Source organism: Drosophila persimilis, unplaced genomic scaffold (assembly GCF_003286085.1).
Source record: "Drosophila persimilis strain 14011-0111.01,24,50 unplaced genomic scaffold, DperRS2 tig00003933-arrow-pilon, whole genome shotgun sequence".
Taxonomy (NCBI): domain Eukaryota; kingdom Metazoa; phylum Arthropoda; class Insecta; order Diptera; family Drosophilidae; genus Drosophila; species Drosophila persimilis.
The window spans coordinates 2,354,938-2,371,605 of NW_020825706.1; the positions used below are offsets into that span (position 1 = coordinate 2,354,938).

The following is a 16,668-nucleotide window of genomic DNA, read 5'->3' on the forward strand; positions in this document are numbered from 1 at the left end:
GAAATTTATAAAGAGTTAATCTTAAGAAACTGTTCCGAACAAGAAGATTAAAGGAAACTCAATTTAATTTATTTCAGATATATTAAATATTTTCCAATTATATTCCTGTTTATCCCAATTGGTATTTTTTAGATTTAAAAATGCGGTCTATTCTTCAGAATATAACACAAAAATGTTACCAAATATTAAAATAATAATATTTCCAGAAATTACCAAATATTTAAGCTTAAGAAAATTCAACAATTAATAGGATTAAAAGAAAACTCATTTTATTTTATTTCAGCAATTCAAAATATTTCGCAAAAAATCCAAGTTCTTCAAAGAGCAACCTTTTGAAATGTTCATTTAAATTCTTCGACTCTCGCTGGAAAACCACGAATTTTCTTCTGAAATATTCATAAATTGTATGGTCCGTGGATTGGAGTGCACATGTGAGCATGAATGGAACTGTGTGTTTCCCTCCCATTCACGTATAAAATGTTATTTATATGCTGATGATTTTTCGCTAGCTCCTGCGCCATTCGGATTGGGGTTTCATGTGGAATAATCCTTTTCGCTGACATTACTCCGAACGGAAATACAACGAAACAACCCCCAGACAGTCAGGAATAATGCCAGAGGACATGGGCTCAACATCAATTGTACGATTTAAGCAATTTGCAATTTCTGTGGGGGCCAATGGAAGGGGGCAAGCAACTTCAATGGCGTCAACGAGCCTCAATAATAATAACTTTTCATAGCGCCCCATTATCGTTAAGCGCGCCGAAAACAGTGGAAAACAAGTTATAATGATTTTTGTTTGGACTGAAAGATACCCGCTACAGAGTCTGCTTCTCTTAAACGTTTCATACCACACAAGGAGTCCAGTATGCACCCTTTTTCTTGCTCAATCTTCTTAGAAATGTTCACTCATCCCTGAGGAGCGCTTGAAGGAGCTCTTGCCATACATAACTTTGCACTGTTTGACTTACCCTTCTCTTCGAATGCACACAACACATGCCCTGACAGGCTCCAAGACTCCTTCCTGCTATGCAATCTCCCCTGCTCCTCCCCCTGCTGCCTTTGTCCTCGGTGGTCGGGTCGTATGAGTAATATGCCAATTACACATTTTGTGCATTCTCCTGTTGCTTGTTCGCCTCGATTCTTGTCTTTTATGCTCCTCTACCTCTACCCAGCGCTGTAAAAATATTTATACTGGTGTCCTTGCGTGGCAGAGGGCAGGATGTGGTATCATTGCGTATACGAGGTGATGGCTTCAAGCGGCTTTCAGCAGGGCTAAGCTTTTGCTGAAAAGGTGAAAGTAGTAAAAATGTTTAGAGCTTCTAAAAACAGAGACAAAGACGATTGGAAATATCTAAGGAAATATATCATTTTTATGGCTATGTTTTTACGAATGTAACGTTAGGGATTTGCTGGCAAAAAAAAACATTGATATGACGTGTGGATACCAAACTATTATTCACACCTTGATCTACATAGTCCACTGAACTTTTTCCCATTAAATATTCCCCCATATATAGGGGCCCATGGGCTCTTATAAAAACTTTGGCACACCAAAAGAATAATTTTAGTAAGCAACATGAAGTGGCTGTCTTTTGTGCTGCCAATTCTTTTATGGCTACCAAATCTTTGGGCTGTCTATAATCCTTATAGAAGAAATTTGGAGCTGCTATTCCAGGAGCCCAGTGCGGGATCTTATACCAAAAACGATGCCGTTTCGGTGGAAGAACTTTGGTTGGAACAAAAAGTTGATAATTTCGATGCTCTGAACAATCAGACCTGGAAAATGGTAAACTCTGATCATTCTAACATCTCAAAATCCATAGAAAACATGTGTTTTTATAGCGCTATCTACGCAATGGCAAATATCATAGGAATCAAGGACCCATCTTCATATTTGTGGGCGGTGAATGGAGCATTAGTCCGGGTTTTCTGAGCACAGGTCTCACCCACGACATGGCTGTGGAAAATTCGGGAATGCTGTTCTACACCGAACATCGTTACTATGGACAGAGCTTGCCCCATGGGTGGGTGTGCTTACTGATACTTACAGATAGATCATCTTTTAATGGCGTCTTTTTGTGGAATAGAAAGGAGAGCTTCCGTGTGGATAAGCTGCAGCATTTGAGTATCTATCAATCCCTGGCAGATTTGGCTCACTTCATACGCTTTCAAAAGTCGGAGAATCCTCGAATGAAACAGTCGGAAGTCATATTAGTCGGTGGTTCATATTCGGGCAGCATGGTGGCCTGGATGACACAATTGTATCCCGATTTGATAGCCGCCAGTTGGGCCTCAAGTGCCCCACTGCTGGCCAAAGCGGATTTTCATGGTGCGTCGCTAAAATCGAAGAGAGATTGCCTAGAGATTCTGTAATCTTTCCTTTCTTTCAGAGTACATGGAAGTGGCTAGCAATTCGATTCGCTTAAGTTATGGTCAAAATTGTACTACCAGAATACAGAAGGGTTTTCAGCACTTGACAAAGTTGTTTGAAGAAAATCAAATTCCGGAATTACTGCAAAAACTCAATGGCTGTGAGGATTATGAACCCAACGATCCCCTGGATAGAGCTGCCTTCTTCAATGGCTTGGGCAACTATTTTGCTTTGATTGTGCAGAGTTATAGGTGGGGGCAAAGGGCTATCAAAAAAGCTCTTTATTGGCTTAAATAATCTTCCCTTTTTCAGTTCATATATTCCACAACTTTGCGACACTTTAATGTCTTTGAACTCCAACGATGAAGTGGCATTTGAGGGTTTCTTAGAACTACTCTTTGCAGAAGGCAGAAGGTCGACAGATTGCCAGGACTTTGGCTATGGGGCCATGCTGCAACTATTCAGCGATCCAATTTCAGGCAGTAAGTACCTTCAAAAGCCCCAAAACAGAAACACTCTCTAAGGTAATCGTATGACAGTTCGTGCCTGGTTCTATCAGACATGCAATGAATTTGGCTGGTACTCGACCACAGCCACAAGCGATTCATCATCCACCTTTGGCAATCAAGTGCCTTTGTCCTACTACGAGCGTCTCTGTTTGGATGCATTCGGTCCAGAACAGACACGGGAGAAGCTAGCCCAGGGCATTGAGCAGGCCAACAATCACTTTGGTGGCTACCATTTCAATCAGAGTGAGCGCTATGGAGAGGTATTCTTTACGCACGGCCAGCTGGATCCTTGGCGCTCTCTGGGCAAGCAAAAAGGCAATCAGGCCATTGTCTTGAGGGGTAAGTGAGGGAGAACCCAAGCGAAGCGAATCCCTGATGATTTGATGGGTGTCTCTTCCACACAGGCTACTCGCATTGCGAGGATCTTGGCGGCATTCAAGTAAGGGACAGCGTGCAAATGAATCTGGCCAAACTGCGTGTGATGTCCTTTCTGCGCCGTCACATATAAATTGCCACCGGGATATGCTCATCCATGATTAATTATTTAATAAACATATAAGTCATGTGCCTGTCCCGGCCTTTGTCAACAAGTGTCCTGCGTCTCGAGTGTGTCAACAACTTTGCTGTTGATTAAGAAAATTGCACTTACCCTCTGGCTTGTGCATTTTCCCTGCTTTTGTTTGTCTTGGCTTGATTGGTTGATTAAGGATCCCTGCCCCACCCCCACACGGTTACCTTAAGGTAAAATTTATCTCTTTTCGAATTTTAACGTTTATCAAAAGCTTTAGCCCCCTCCCCCATTTGTGTGCCCATTTGAGTGCAACGCCAACGCATCATAGTCCTTGTCGAATCAGAGCCGTCACCTTCTGCTGTGCGTGGGCGCCTGGGACTCGGGTACTCCAAACTATTGGATACATTCCCATGGACGTTCGCAGGACTCACATTTCTGCGTGGGCTGTGTGGTAATGGGGCGGGCCGGCTTTCGACTCGAGCGCTCTTTCACTCGTAATTTATTTACATTTTCCTCGGCTCTGAGTGTCTTTACAGGAACCGCCTGGCGCCACTCCTGGCGATGCTGTGTGTGTGGCTTTTTCGTGCTAATTAATATTTGTTGCTCCATTAATTTGGTAAATTACTGGGAGTCTGCTGTGTGTTGTGTGTGCTCCAAGTGGTGAAAGGATTATCAGAGTGGTTTGTGCTTTCTGCGAGGACAAATTAAGAGAAACTTTCTGTGCAGCAAACATCATATGTGCAGTAGAAAAAGTAAGACTTTCTCTAACCAATCTCTAAGCCCTGGCAGGGCCCTCCAAGGCTCCACTAACTAATTGAAACATAATCCACTCAATTTGTTTACCCAAAACGTATCCATGTCCCAAAGTCGGACCATCGCTGAACCGCTCCTGGCCCATGCCGCTGCCAAACAGCAGGCAAACAAACAAACAAGAGGCATGCCACATGGCATGGCATGGCAGGTGCGGTGCTGCTCCAGTGCCCTGCGAGTGACATTCGAGTGGTTACATTCCACTCACGTTTGCACTCCACTCAAAATGGTCCTGCGTAGGCGTTTGTCCTTATAAAAGTCGATGCCAAACCGCTCAACGCTTCAGTCGAGTTTGAAACTTACACTCAAGCGGAGTTGTAAATAGTTGTTCGAGTTGTTGGCTCGTACTCAAACGTACTGTAACACCAAACAAATATTACATTTAATCAAATATAAAATAAAATAAAATAAAATACTATATATATTAGCCATAAAAAAACTGGATATTTCCATCTATTCCGCGTGTGTGTGTTTGTCTGTGGAAAGGACTTGAAAAGTGACTTTGAAAACTCTTGTGTTTTACCAACGGAAAGCTGAAAAGAAAACTCTCGGTGTGCCAGTGTGTGTGTGTGTGTGCGGAAAATGGTTCTTCATTACCTTTAGGCTTTTTTCTTTCACTCTGTTGCTCGGCCTGGCCCCCCAGGTCTGTTGCTGGTTTTTCTTGGTGTTTTTTTTTCTGGTTTTCTGGTTGAAGCCTAGGCCTCGTTAGTCCTGGCCTCCCATGTTCCTTGATTCTCTTCGCATTCATTGCTTTTAGGCCATGCTTCCATGCGTTCACATTGCGTATACGCCGTGTAACCATGATTAAAGTTGAGTCTACGGAGTGTTCTCATGCTTCAAATTGAGTGTACACCTCACACATTGCCCATGACTTGCGATGAGTATTCGCCGTACACGCCGTGTTTCCGTGCCGTAGTATATCCAAGATTGACATTGCGTTTATTCCGTGCCTCTCACTGCCTCCACCTGGCCCCTGTCTCTGCTTTCCTCTCATTGCGTATACGCCGTGTGTGAGCCTCTGTGAGCCTTCGTGTGCTTTGAATAACAACACGCAGTTGTTGATTGTTCCCCCAACCTCCTGCGGCACCCTCCCTTTTCCTTTCTTCTGGGGATCTGCTGTTAAATTATGCATTAAGAAAACCCCAAGCGCCCGCCCCAGCACACACAAAAAATGAAATATAAAGAAAAGAAATGGTTCTAAAATGCTGTCGTTGTCTGGGTTGTCCACCATCCACCCTCCGCCTCGACCGACCGTATAGTACGAGTAAATTATGCAAATTAATGTTTGTTTGTGATTTGGGCAGGCTCGCAGTAAGGCCGTAAAAGATTTTCAGGATTTTTCTGCAGCCCAAGAAAATTATTGTATCTTTGCAAATCTTTAAAAATTGTAGGGCGACAAATGCCTACAAAGAGAGAGAGAGAGAAACCGAAAAGCCTGGGGTGTGATTTCTAGTAGCTAAAAATATAGTTGCCAGACCACAAAATCTTGAGTGAATTTCTTGGTGTTCCCAATTTTCATTAGAATCACATGCAAAAAGGGAATTTTCATAGAATTTTTGGAGAAATATTTTATAGCCAGTTCAAGTGCTTTTCTTCATTAAAAAAATATTCCTAAAATTAGTTTTTGCTGTTCATATTTTCGGTTGGCCCGAAATTCTAGTAAATCCACTAGAAATTGCAGTTCTTTTTCCCCAAACCCAATTTTAATTGCTTGGTAAATCTTTCTTTTACGATTTGATTTTTTCCCAATTTTTTAACAAATTGCTTTTTGCTCTTTTGGTCGACCTCAGAGCCGATACCGACGACCGATTCGGGCCATTTGTGCCGGCTTATTTGGCCACATTTTCGGCACCTTGGTCATAATTCACTTAACTTTTCTGTTTGCTTGGCTGTTGGCTCTAGGTCTGTCCCTGGCGATGGTTCTGTCTCTTGCCTTGGCTCTGGCTATGATTCTGTCTCTTGCCCTGGCTCTGGCTATGGTTCTGTCTTTTGGCCTGGCTCTGGCTATGGTTCTGTCTTTTGGCCACCTCTGTTTGTCTGCAGGTCTCTGGTGGCTTATACAGCCAACATTTGGCTGTGGCTTTTAGTTGTCTTCAGAGCCAAATGTTTGTCTCTCTCTCTCTCTTTCAATCGGTGTCTCTGCTGGTGCGTGTTTCCTGGTGGAGGGGCTGGTGTTTATGAAATCGGCTGAGAGAAGCCAGAAGTTTCATTTTCAGTCTATTAAAGTATTTTTATGTTCATTGTCTTCCGTCCTTATTTTATTGGCACGAGGGCTGAGAGGTAGTTTATGTCTGCCAGGGAATTGTAACAAGACTTTACGGTTTCATAGTCTCCAGGGAAGAAGCCTGTTTAAAATGCAGAAAATTCAAGTTGAGCAAAAGTTTTTGGCACTTGGAAAACCGGGAATCTATGGTCTTCGGAAATGTTCAACGTTTCCGAACGTGCTCAGGAATAATGATAGAGTGCCCCGGAAAGACTCCTGCAAACGGAAAAGGACTAATTAAAAAGCTTTTGGCCTGCCTGTTGGACGCTTCTCGCCTGCCTTTAACTTTTCCTTCTCCGCTTTCCTGTCCCCCAATTGTGTGGCAAGAGGGGGGCCAAAACTTCTCTCTGAAAAATTTGTCGTGTGTCCAATTTTGATTGCCCCAAAAAAAAAAGTTGAAAGACTTTTTCAACTTTTACTCGAAAAGGGCAGCGTTAGGGAAAAAGTAAACCAAAGGGTTAGCTTGGCTTTAATTAAAGGTTCCGTCTATGTCTAGGGCATTCTCTCCTTTCGTTTTTCGTATGTGTTTTGGGTACTCTAGAGAGTCATTAAGAGTCGGTCGGGTATCCATCTGAAAATTAAAGGGAAAAAGGGTTTTCCCTTCCCCCCAAGGTGTGGTAAAAGAGCAGCAGGGAAAAAGTTAAAGTTCGTTAAGCTGATTAGACGACAGCGGCCTCGGCCTCGGCCTCGGCCTCGAGTTGCCTTTTGCCACGCAAATTGCCACCCAAAAGGACACTTTGGATGATCCTGGGGTGTTGACTTCTTCTGAGGTCTTTTTATTAAATTTTCAGGCAGATATCTGGTATTCAGTTGCACTTTTATGGGTCATACGGTTTTAATAATTATAATTATATATTATTATATATTATATTATATAATAATAAATTACTTCTTTTAGTTACAAATAAAACCTACCAAAAATTTTGTGCAGACCTAAAATTGAGGGGATTTTCGGGCCTTAGAACGTGGACATAAAATTTGAGTGAAAATAGTGTATGAAATGACAGGAGATTTGCATGACATAATAATATATTAATTAAATCTATGAGATTTCCAACAAAAAAACACTTAAAACATTTTTAAACCACAAAAAATCTATTATATTCTCCCACTAATATTCCCCGTTTTTCTGCCTCTTTTCATTGCAGTGTAGAAAAATGTAAAAAGTCGACTAAAAACATATATCTATATATATACATATAAATATTTGTTTGCCTGCAGAAATTCTTTTAAATTTTTAAGTTCCAACAAAACGACAAAAAAACCAACAAAAAACAACAAAACGACAAAAAACGAATACGAAAGTTAAGGCTTGCTAAAATACACATAAACCAACCGTAGAAAGCAACGTAGTAAACGAAACGAAAATATAGAAAAGTAGGGAATAGAGAGAGAGAGAGTGGAGAAGAGGAAAAGAGCTAATTCCTGGTGCGTATAACTCCATTAGAGGAACAATTAGCATAGTCAAGGACGACGCAACGAGAAGTGCCAACGATAATTCAATCAAAGACCCAGAAGAAGTTGCTTGAAAATCATCCTGCTCCAGTCCTGCGGCCTGGTGCTGCCTCCTGCCTGAAAGCGGACTAAAAACGAACTGGGGAAACTGTGGAAAACTCCATCGAAACACTCGGATAAAGTGGAAAACGTGTGCGTGCGCGTGTGAAAAAGTTTTCTCTGGTATCCTGGTATCTGGGCGAGAGTGTTTTAATTCGAACACTTGGCAAGTTTTCCCTCCCTCTCCAACCATCGTCCGTCCATTCGGAAAATGGACCGTCACCGACATCGCCATCGCCTCAGCATGTGGCCCACGTTCGCCGTCTGTCTGCTGCTCCTGCAGGCGACCACAACCACGATGGCCATCGATCTGAGTCGCCTCTACGGCCACATGGCCAATCCGGTGCAGAAGCGTAGCGGTGAGTATCCATCACCCAGTATCCCAGAGCCTCTACCCTTCTAATCGAACAGTAATGCCATTAAACAGTAATTTGGTTGGGGGCTAGCTCATTAATATGTGCAAAGGAGGCATATGTGTGGGAATGTGTGGGGATGTGTGCCTGGAGGTGCATTCGGTGTGACCTTTCGATGGGGTTTAAAGACTACGAAGGGTTGAAAGGTTAGGTAAACACAAAGAATGCCAGACACATGCCAAACCATACAGTAGATCCTTCATTGATATATGAACATTCTTTGGAATATTGAGTTCTGTTAATTGTTTTATTCGTCGTTTCTTTCGTGTATTATATATGGATTATGTAGCGGACTTCAGCCAGTGAGTGCTGTTTTTTGGTCTGTAAACATTTCGTGTTTTCTTTTCTCTTATAATGGCATAAAATTTGCTTCCAAATCATTTTGGTATATATTGAACAAGACCATATCTAAGTCGACCTCCATCTCCACCCAAGGATTGCCGGGCTGCTGCTCAGGTACTGGCAGGTTCTGCTCCTCCTGGTTTTGGACTACCACAGGATTCTGTTCCTGCTGGACTGCAACTACAGGGTTGGCATCCTCGACGTCCGCGACGTTGGCCACTTCTTCGGGCTCCTCCACCCTCTCTATCCAGTGCGGTATTAGTTCAAGAGGCATATTTTTATTGCAAAAATTTCAATAAATTTCAATTTCGATAAGTTTTAGATATTTTCAGAGAGACTTCTACAACCAGACTGATATTTGGAGAGACGAAACCAAACCAAACCAAACCAAATGAATCTTATGTCAAGGCCTACTTTTCTTCAACTATGCTTAGATTTTAGTGTCAAAATTGAAGAGAGAAAATATGATTATTCCATTGAATGCAAAGCCTTTCTTCTTTTTAGCGATAGAGCTCGATTCCACGGTATTCCGCATTTGAAGGCACAATTGTGCATGTCCGATCGTGTCGGCAAACTCCGGCTCCCCCTCTAGCCTCTTTTTCATGTATGAGCTTTGCCTCGCACACACACACGCACTCACACACTCTCCCAATTCCATGCGGTCGATTGCATTCACTCTCAGCTATGCCTCCAACAACAACAAAGCGCTCGACTCTCGCTCTCTGGCCATCCATGCTCTCTTGAAATACGGAACTCTTGGATTGAAGCAAAAGCGCAGTAACCAACGGAACCCTTATTTTCTCGGCGTGGATTTGTTTTTGTTTCTATTTCATTAATTGCTTTACATATGACTGATTGCTCTTCAAAGTGCACCTACATGGCTCTGGCTGAGAGTTATGCAAAGAAAATTATAGTATTTCAAGACTTGACTCGCGAATTTAGGCTTCCCTTGCTGTTATTGTTTTTTCGTCCAGAATGACCTTCATTTGGGAGTAGGGTCATCCGTTTTTTTTTTTGTAGCCGCACAATTTGTATTCTCACTCACTGTCTGTCCCTTATTTATTGCCCTACTTGTTTTGTATTACCATTAAATACATTTTCACTAGTTTTTCTAGGCTTTCCCCCCGAATTTGTTTCTAATTTATTTTCCCCAGTTTTCCTATTTTTTCCCCCATTTTTTTCGGTTGGCAGGTGAACTGCATAATAAATGTGCACGTGCTTTTCTATATTATATTATTTCTATTGCAAATGCATTCTTACTGGTATTCGCTTTTCTTTTTTCCGCTTTCCCCGCCCCACCGAAAACTTTTGCCAGTTGCGTGCTTGATGGAAATCTTTTGGTTCTTTCGCTAAAGTTTTTGTGTAAATCGTGGCTTGGGTTTTGTTTGAGAATTTTTTAATTGCCTTTCGAATCAGTGGGTTTTTCCCCGCCTCGCTTCGTGCTGGCTTTTTACACAAAATTAATTAACACCCAAATAGAGAGAGAGAGAGAGAGAAAGAGTTGATTTGTGGCATTTGAAAAATTTCATTCTATAACTAAATTATTTATTGGGTGAACCTCATTATGACACTTTCCCTCACTCCACCATTTGCCATTCATAGAACTAATTAGCACGAAAGTGGCTAACTAAATATTTGCCCAACTTAATTTGTAGCACTTTTGTGTACGAGGGTACTTCAATTAGTCAGTACCTCAATTGGCCATTAATTGAGGTCCACTTGCCGTCGCACGACATCGCATCTCATAAATATGCATAGCATAATTATTCTATTATACTAATTTCATGGATGCTCCATTAAACACGGTTATTTAATGCTAAAATAAACCCCATGAATTTATACGGTTTTTGTGTTGAAGTTTTGCTGCATCGGACAGCTTCCTGGCGGCTTTTCCACCTGAGCAACGGAAGAGCAGTACTTAATTTCCTACGTTTTTTTTCCTAGATGTCAATTGCAGACATTGCACTTTAGTAGAAGTCACTGGCAGGCCAGAGAAATCCATTTTCTGCCGCTTGTCAGCCAGAAAATGGCCACGGGAGACCATGGCAGACCTCAAGGCCATCCAAAACCACTCTCTACACTAGACATCAGGGGAAAAGGGTACACTCTAGAGCGGGGTACCCCTTAAATATATGTATTATATTATATTATATTGTGTGCTAGCAAAATTCAAGAATCCTTAGCCACCAATTCTTTTGGTAGCCCTTAATTCTATCCATGACTCCTTTTTCAGAATAAACTACCTCAATAATTTCCATACCCAATCTGTTCGTACAATACAACAAAACCCTCTTGTATTCCCGAATAGAAGAGAATAGAAACTTCACTTGAGCCCAAGATAAAGTAGCAATATAATACTCTGCAGAGCAGAGTAATAATTTCAGTTTTTTCCCTGTCGGTGACAACATATTTTATGCTGCAATTTTCCGCCAGCGAAACAGAGAAAACTCGCTGCGTTTTCCCGCCCGACTTTTGTCCGACTTTGACTCTGCTTGGGTTTTCGGGGGGTATTTTATTTTGGGGTATAGGTTCTGGGCCCCCTGTTCACTTTATTTATTGTGGCCCGCTTTTGTATACCATGGCATTTTGGCTTTTGTGACGGGAAAGGTTCGCGGTTTTGGTGGATGGGTGGTTGGTTGGTTGGTTGGACAGGTCACCGGTCGCAGGTCAGGTCATAATTTTGCAGCTCAGCTCCTTGTGGCAGTTAATAAATGTGCCACCAACACTGGCCGCAGCACAGCAGCAAAAGCTAGTCGGAAAAGCAGCCACCGGTGACAGCTTGAAAGGGTTTTCCACCGGTTTTCTTTTCACATTTTTTTCCTTTTTTATTGTGAGCTTTTGGTGATTAGATTTGGCAGAAAGTTGATTGACAGACAGTTTTAAGTGAAAGTCATTCGAGAGGGCCAAAAAGTTGATCGCATCGCATGAATGTGACATTTTGATAAAATATTAATTAGGTTTTCTGGCTTCTGGTTTCTTTGGCTTGGAGTTTTTAGTGGCTTTCGATGCCAAAGTCTTCGACAAGCTAAGTAATTTTGCTAATTGACTTAAGTGGCATTCGGAAAGGGTATGCTTTTCAAGAGGTTCTCTGTAATTAAATGAATGGCTGAAGCACAGAAAGAATGTACATAAGTATATGTACATAAATACGAGTATTTTCTTGCTAGTGCCTTACTCCTGATGAGCAACACATACCATCTGAGTCATATTTGAATATGAGCGCATTACAATGGTGACATTCTGCATGAATCAGTACTTTCGGATGAGCGGAATATGCAATATTTGGCTTGTAGTCGAATGTAAATGCTCGACGTACTTGTTTGCTAAACATGTCTCATCTTTCCTCAAATTGTCGCCTCTTTCCATCTTGAATTGTGTTTACTGTCCATCTTCATTCATTAACATTTCCCTATTATTTGGCCCATGAACTTCCGCCTATCATTCGGCCTTAAATATTCATTAACTGGCATCGCCTTGGGCATCATAAATATTAACCGAATAATTCAATTAGTTTTAGTACTCGAACGTATACTCGTGGACAGTCCTCCAGTCCCTATATGATAAATTATGCAATATTTGATTTGGACTTTGGCTAATGCACGACATACGAGTGTTGGTTTTGTGGCGGCACAGGGTAAAGGGAAGGGCGCAAACCGCAAACAAAAACCAAAAATTGTGGCAGGCGGCTGGGGAGTTGCCACAGCAGCGGCAGCAGCTGCCGCTGTTTCTGCGATGCGAAGTGGGGATGTGGCTTAAGTGGCAACAAATGGCAAACAAAACGTAGCATACAATCCGGCATTCGGTGGAGCGTGCTCCACATGCAAATGGCCAACCGAAAACCAAAGCCCTGGAACTGCATTTTAGAGAGCTGCATGTCTGGTGGTGGTGCAACCAGTGAGCCACTGAGCCACTGAGCCACTGCTGAGGGACATAGTGGCTTACAAGCATTTCGTGGACTTTGCCGCACTTACGTGATCATTTCCACTGCAGCTGAAGCCGTGGCAGACATCAAATGAAATTTCCATAAAAAGGGCAAGAGAGATGAACCCATGAGAAGAGAAATGGCAAACAGCCAAAAGCTGAAACACGTGATTACATCCAGCATTATGGCCAGAAAATATTTGGCATTCAAAGCTGCCTAGAACTAACCGCCAGTTAGCAAATGCAAAGCTGCCTAGAACTAACCGCCAGTTAGAATTCACAGCTGCTCTGACCACCAGTTTAGCATTCAACAAACCTCCAGTTAGCATTAACTTCCGCTCGGGCAGCATTTAGTTGCAGGATCCTCTTGCCTGTGAATAATTTTATTAGCTGAAAGTTTCGCCCCCCCACCCCTCTGGATGTTTCTTAATTAATTTTCTTGGTTGGGCATTTTGTTTGGTGTTCCGTTGAGTAGCGAGAGACTCGTGCCAAGGGAAACTTTTAATGGGATTTTCTTAGGAAAACTGGTGCCCAGTAATTACAGAAAATAAACACATTTTTTATGCTGATTAATTCAAAAATAACCGAAAAAGTAAAGGTGTTTATTGAGTTAAAAAACGTCATATTTTGTCATATCATATAATAAATATTTATAATTCATCAGTAACAAAATTGGATACAATTTTACGTATTTCCCAAAAATTATTCAAGATCTTGTGCATACAAATTCTGCCAATAATCGATTTAGAACCCCCAAGCAATTAATTGCTTAAAAAACCAACAAATATAAATTGGTGCCACAAGTTTTTCCCATTTTCCGGCAGCATTAAATTATGGCCATATAAATTCCGCAAGAATTTGGAACAAAATATGTTTTAGATTATTGGCCGTGGCAGGGTAATTTGCTGCCATAAAAATATGGGTGTGTGTGTTCCCGAAAAAGGTGTCGAACATAAATTTAATTATGCTGACAGTTTAATTATGCCTCATGCCCCAAGATTTATATCGTTTGGCCAACTGTGGGACATGGGTGGAAAGTCTATGAATATTTATAAGATGTGTGCGTATGCAAAGCGAGGGATAGGCATCCACCGATCAATCCCAGGCCCCCTTTTGTAACCATTAAACCATGTAAACTGTAAACTGGTTTACCAAATCTGTCATCAGATTTTCGGGGCGGAAATTGGTTTGCCCCCGGGCCCTCGGTGCAAGTATAACTCATTATGGACGCTTGTGTGGCAGATTGCGTTTCATTTTGCGAAAATGCAAATGGAAATTGTGTGCGGTGTGGTGCAGCCGCAAAACTGTAATGAAAACTCAGCCTGTCCGCCTGTCTGCCTGTCTCCCTTCTCTTTAATCCGCTTGCAATTGATTTCCAATCTATAACATTTTTGGATTATCCTTTGGGCCATAAACATTTTGTGGCCTTAAAGTCTTACTTTCAATATACACGTTATTTTTACGCCGCTCTGCCATCATCATATTTTTACGAGGCTGTAAGTTTTTTGTATCGAAATATTTGTGTTTTATATCTTGTCAATTTTTACGGGCTGGCCCCCGTCTGGGCCACTGTGAAAGTGCTTTGCCATGGTCTCCCCTCTCCTCCTTTGTGGCATTCATTGTTGCCTCATTTATTATTTATTTGCTGCGCACTAAAACTTTTGCAACGCCAAAACCCAAGAAAAAAACCACTCGTTAAATATGCAAAAAAAGAGAGAAGGAAAAGGAAAACGTCTAAGGACCCAGGGCCAAAGAGTGCGTCAGTGTGGCTGGTCAGAGAATGTGAGGGTCTTACTCATACGCCATGTTGGTCGCTTATATAAATAGAACCATTGAACACGGTTACGGAGCCAGAAACAACAGAGTTTCATTAACAAAAGTGACGGTGAAAAGACGGAAAAGAGTGGGCTTAAAGGTGGGTTCGAAGGTGGAACAACAGTTGATTTATTGATTTGCCAATGACTTTAATCCGAAGCTAACAAACTTTCGAAGTTACCCAAATCTATTGTGGGAAACACTTGGAGCTCTAGAGCTCTCATCTGGGTTGGCTAAAGAATAGCTGTATTTATTGGCCAAAAAAGAGAAGTAGTGAAGAGTGCTTTGCATACTTACACAGTTATGATGGCCAAGATTCGAATATTATTCCACAAATGCACAATACATAAAATCCAATTTCCAAACCAAATGGAAATTCCAAGAAGGAGAAAGCGCGCAGTAAAGGGCTTCGATAAGGCGAACTTAAAGATACTCTATCCTGAAAAGCAAGCCTAGAAATTAATGTTTTTGGAATAGATATTATAAAACTATATTTTTTCTCAACAAAAAATGGAAGAATCAGCCTTCGACAGTGACAGTGCCATGCTCAAAGAGCTGGACAACGAATTAATTCGCTTGGATCAAAAAATAATGGCTGTAAAAGCGAAAGAGCGGTATCTAAATTTAATGAAGATGGCTTTATTGAAGAATGCCGCACAGAAATATCAATGCCATCGTGCTCAACTGATCCAGGAAGCATTAGAGGTAAAAAGGAAAATCAAGGAGAGCTTAAATAAATTTCTAGAAGAAATACAATAATTGAGACTCGAAAGACTGATGGGCCAAACCATACAAGAAACCATATATAATATACGACGAATAAAACGACGAATAATGTAATAACAAATAAGTGTATTTGATTGTTAGAGAATATTCTTTGTTCAGGTTTTAAATTGCAATCAAATGGAGTTCTTTAACTGGAAGACTTTTCAGAGAAAGTGCAGAGTTGATTGTTTTATTTATGCAAATATTAATTTAAGATTAATATTAATTTCAAATAGCTGTTCTTGATCACTTTGTACCTTCAAACCTCCAACCCTTTCCTTTAATTCAAATATCTTTAAATAACCAAAATACCCTCTATTCAAGTGGTGTATAGCCCATAAAAAGCAGGGAAATATAATGTTAGGGTGGGGGCAGAGGCTGGCCATAACCTAACCACAACTGAAGAGCTTTTCCTGCTTTTCTAGTGGAAATCCACTTGTGACTTGCGCATTTCCACGGGGAGGGGACGAAGCCAAGAAGCCCTCTCTCCTGCATCTTTGAATATCCAATTTAAAGGGTATCTTGGGGGCATGCTATTGGTGTGGATGTGTGCATTAAATGCAATTCAATATATGCATTTGCAGCCGCTGTGGCATGCTGCATGTGACCGGGAAATGCCATCATCAGCACGTGCTGGAGCTGGTCACAGGTGAGCCTTAGATTTCGATATTTCGTGCCGCAGCCCTTTGAATTTGGACTGCCACAAATTGATTTGCTTGCACAAGGCATTTTCCAGGCATTTTCACAATTTCCCCTCTGCAAAGTATGCCAGAGACAATGATGGGAAAAGTAAATGGAAATTTATTTCTATGTGCATAAAACTTTGAAAGTTTTGTGCTGTCAGGAGCGTCCGCTAATTAAAGGAAACTTTTGTGGCACATTTGAAAGGCAGCCTGCAATTAGTTGGAAGGGAAATTTCTACTTAAATTTCATTGCTTTTCCTTAGACAAATAATCATGAAATGTGTTGGAAATTTGTTTAAGGAAAGGACCATGGAAATGAATTGATATTTTATCTATTCGGGCCACTGCATAATTTAGCAATAAAATTAAATTTTCGTTCGAGTTCTGTGGCTTTGCTGCTTAAATGCGGAAAATATAATTACTCGGCCATCAATTATTTATGGCCTATTCCTGAGGACCAGGCTATACCGACGACCACAAAGCATATTTAAATTTGTTTGCAATTCCTATGCGGTCGACAGGTGTAAATTTTCATTGGCTTTGTTCGGCTGCGGTCGTCGATGTCGATACGTGCAGGAAATTCCGCATTTTCCCAAATCAAGAGGGAAAACTGCGCATCAAAAGAGGCAAGGCTGGGCATCAAAATAGGGAAAACTGTGCATCGAAATACGGAAACTGTGCATCGAAATGGAGAAAACTGGGCAACAA

General features: G+C 41.5%; 2 protein-coding genes across 2 annotated transcripts in view; both read left to right on the forward strand.

The window, feature by feature from the left end:
* Positions 1-1,956: 1,956 nt before the first annotated feature.
* LOC6594230 (putative serine protease K12H4.7) lies at positions 1,957-3,391 on the forward strand. The gene is given in 5 exon segments (XM_026994580.1): positions 1,957-2,027; positions 2,091-2,332; positions 2,394-2,625; positions 2,687-3,222; positions 3,288-3,391. Coding segments are annotated over 5 exon segments (1,185 nt in total).
* Positions 3,392-7,730: 4,339 nt separating this feature from the next.
* Positions 7,731-16,668, forward strand: part of LOC6594231 (IDLSRF-like peptide) — a 41,956-nt gene continuing 33,018 nt past the window's right edge. The window contains exon 1 of the mRNA XM_002019862.2: positions 7,731-8,380. Within this exon, the coding sequence (XP_002019898.1) occupies positions 8,233-8,380 (148 nt within the window). The 5' untranslated portion in view covers positions 7,731-8,232. The remainder of the gene's footprint in view (positions 8,381-16,668) is intronic.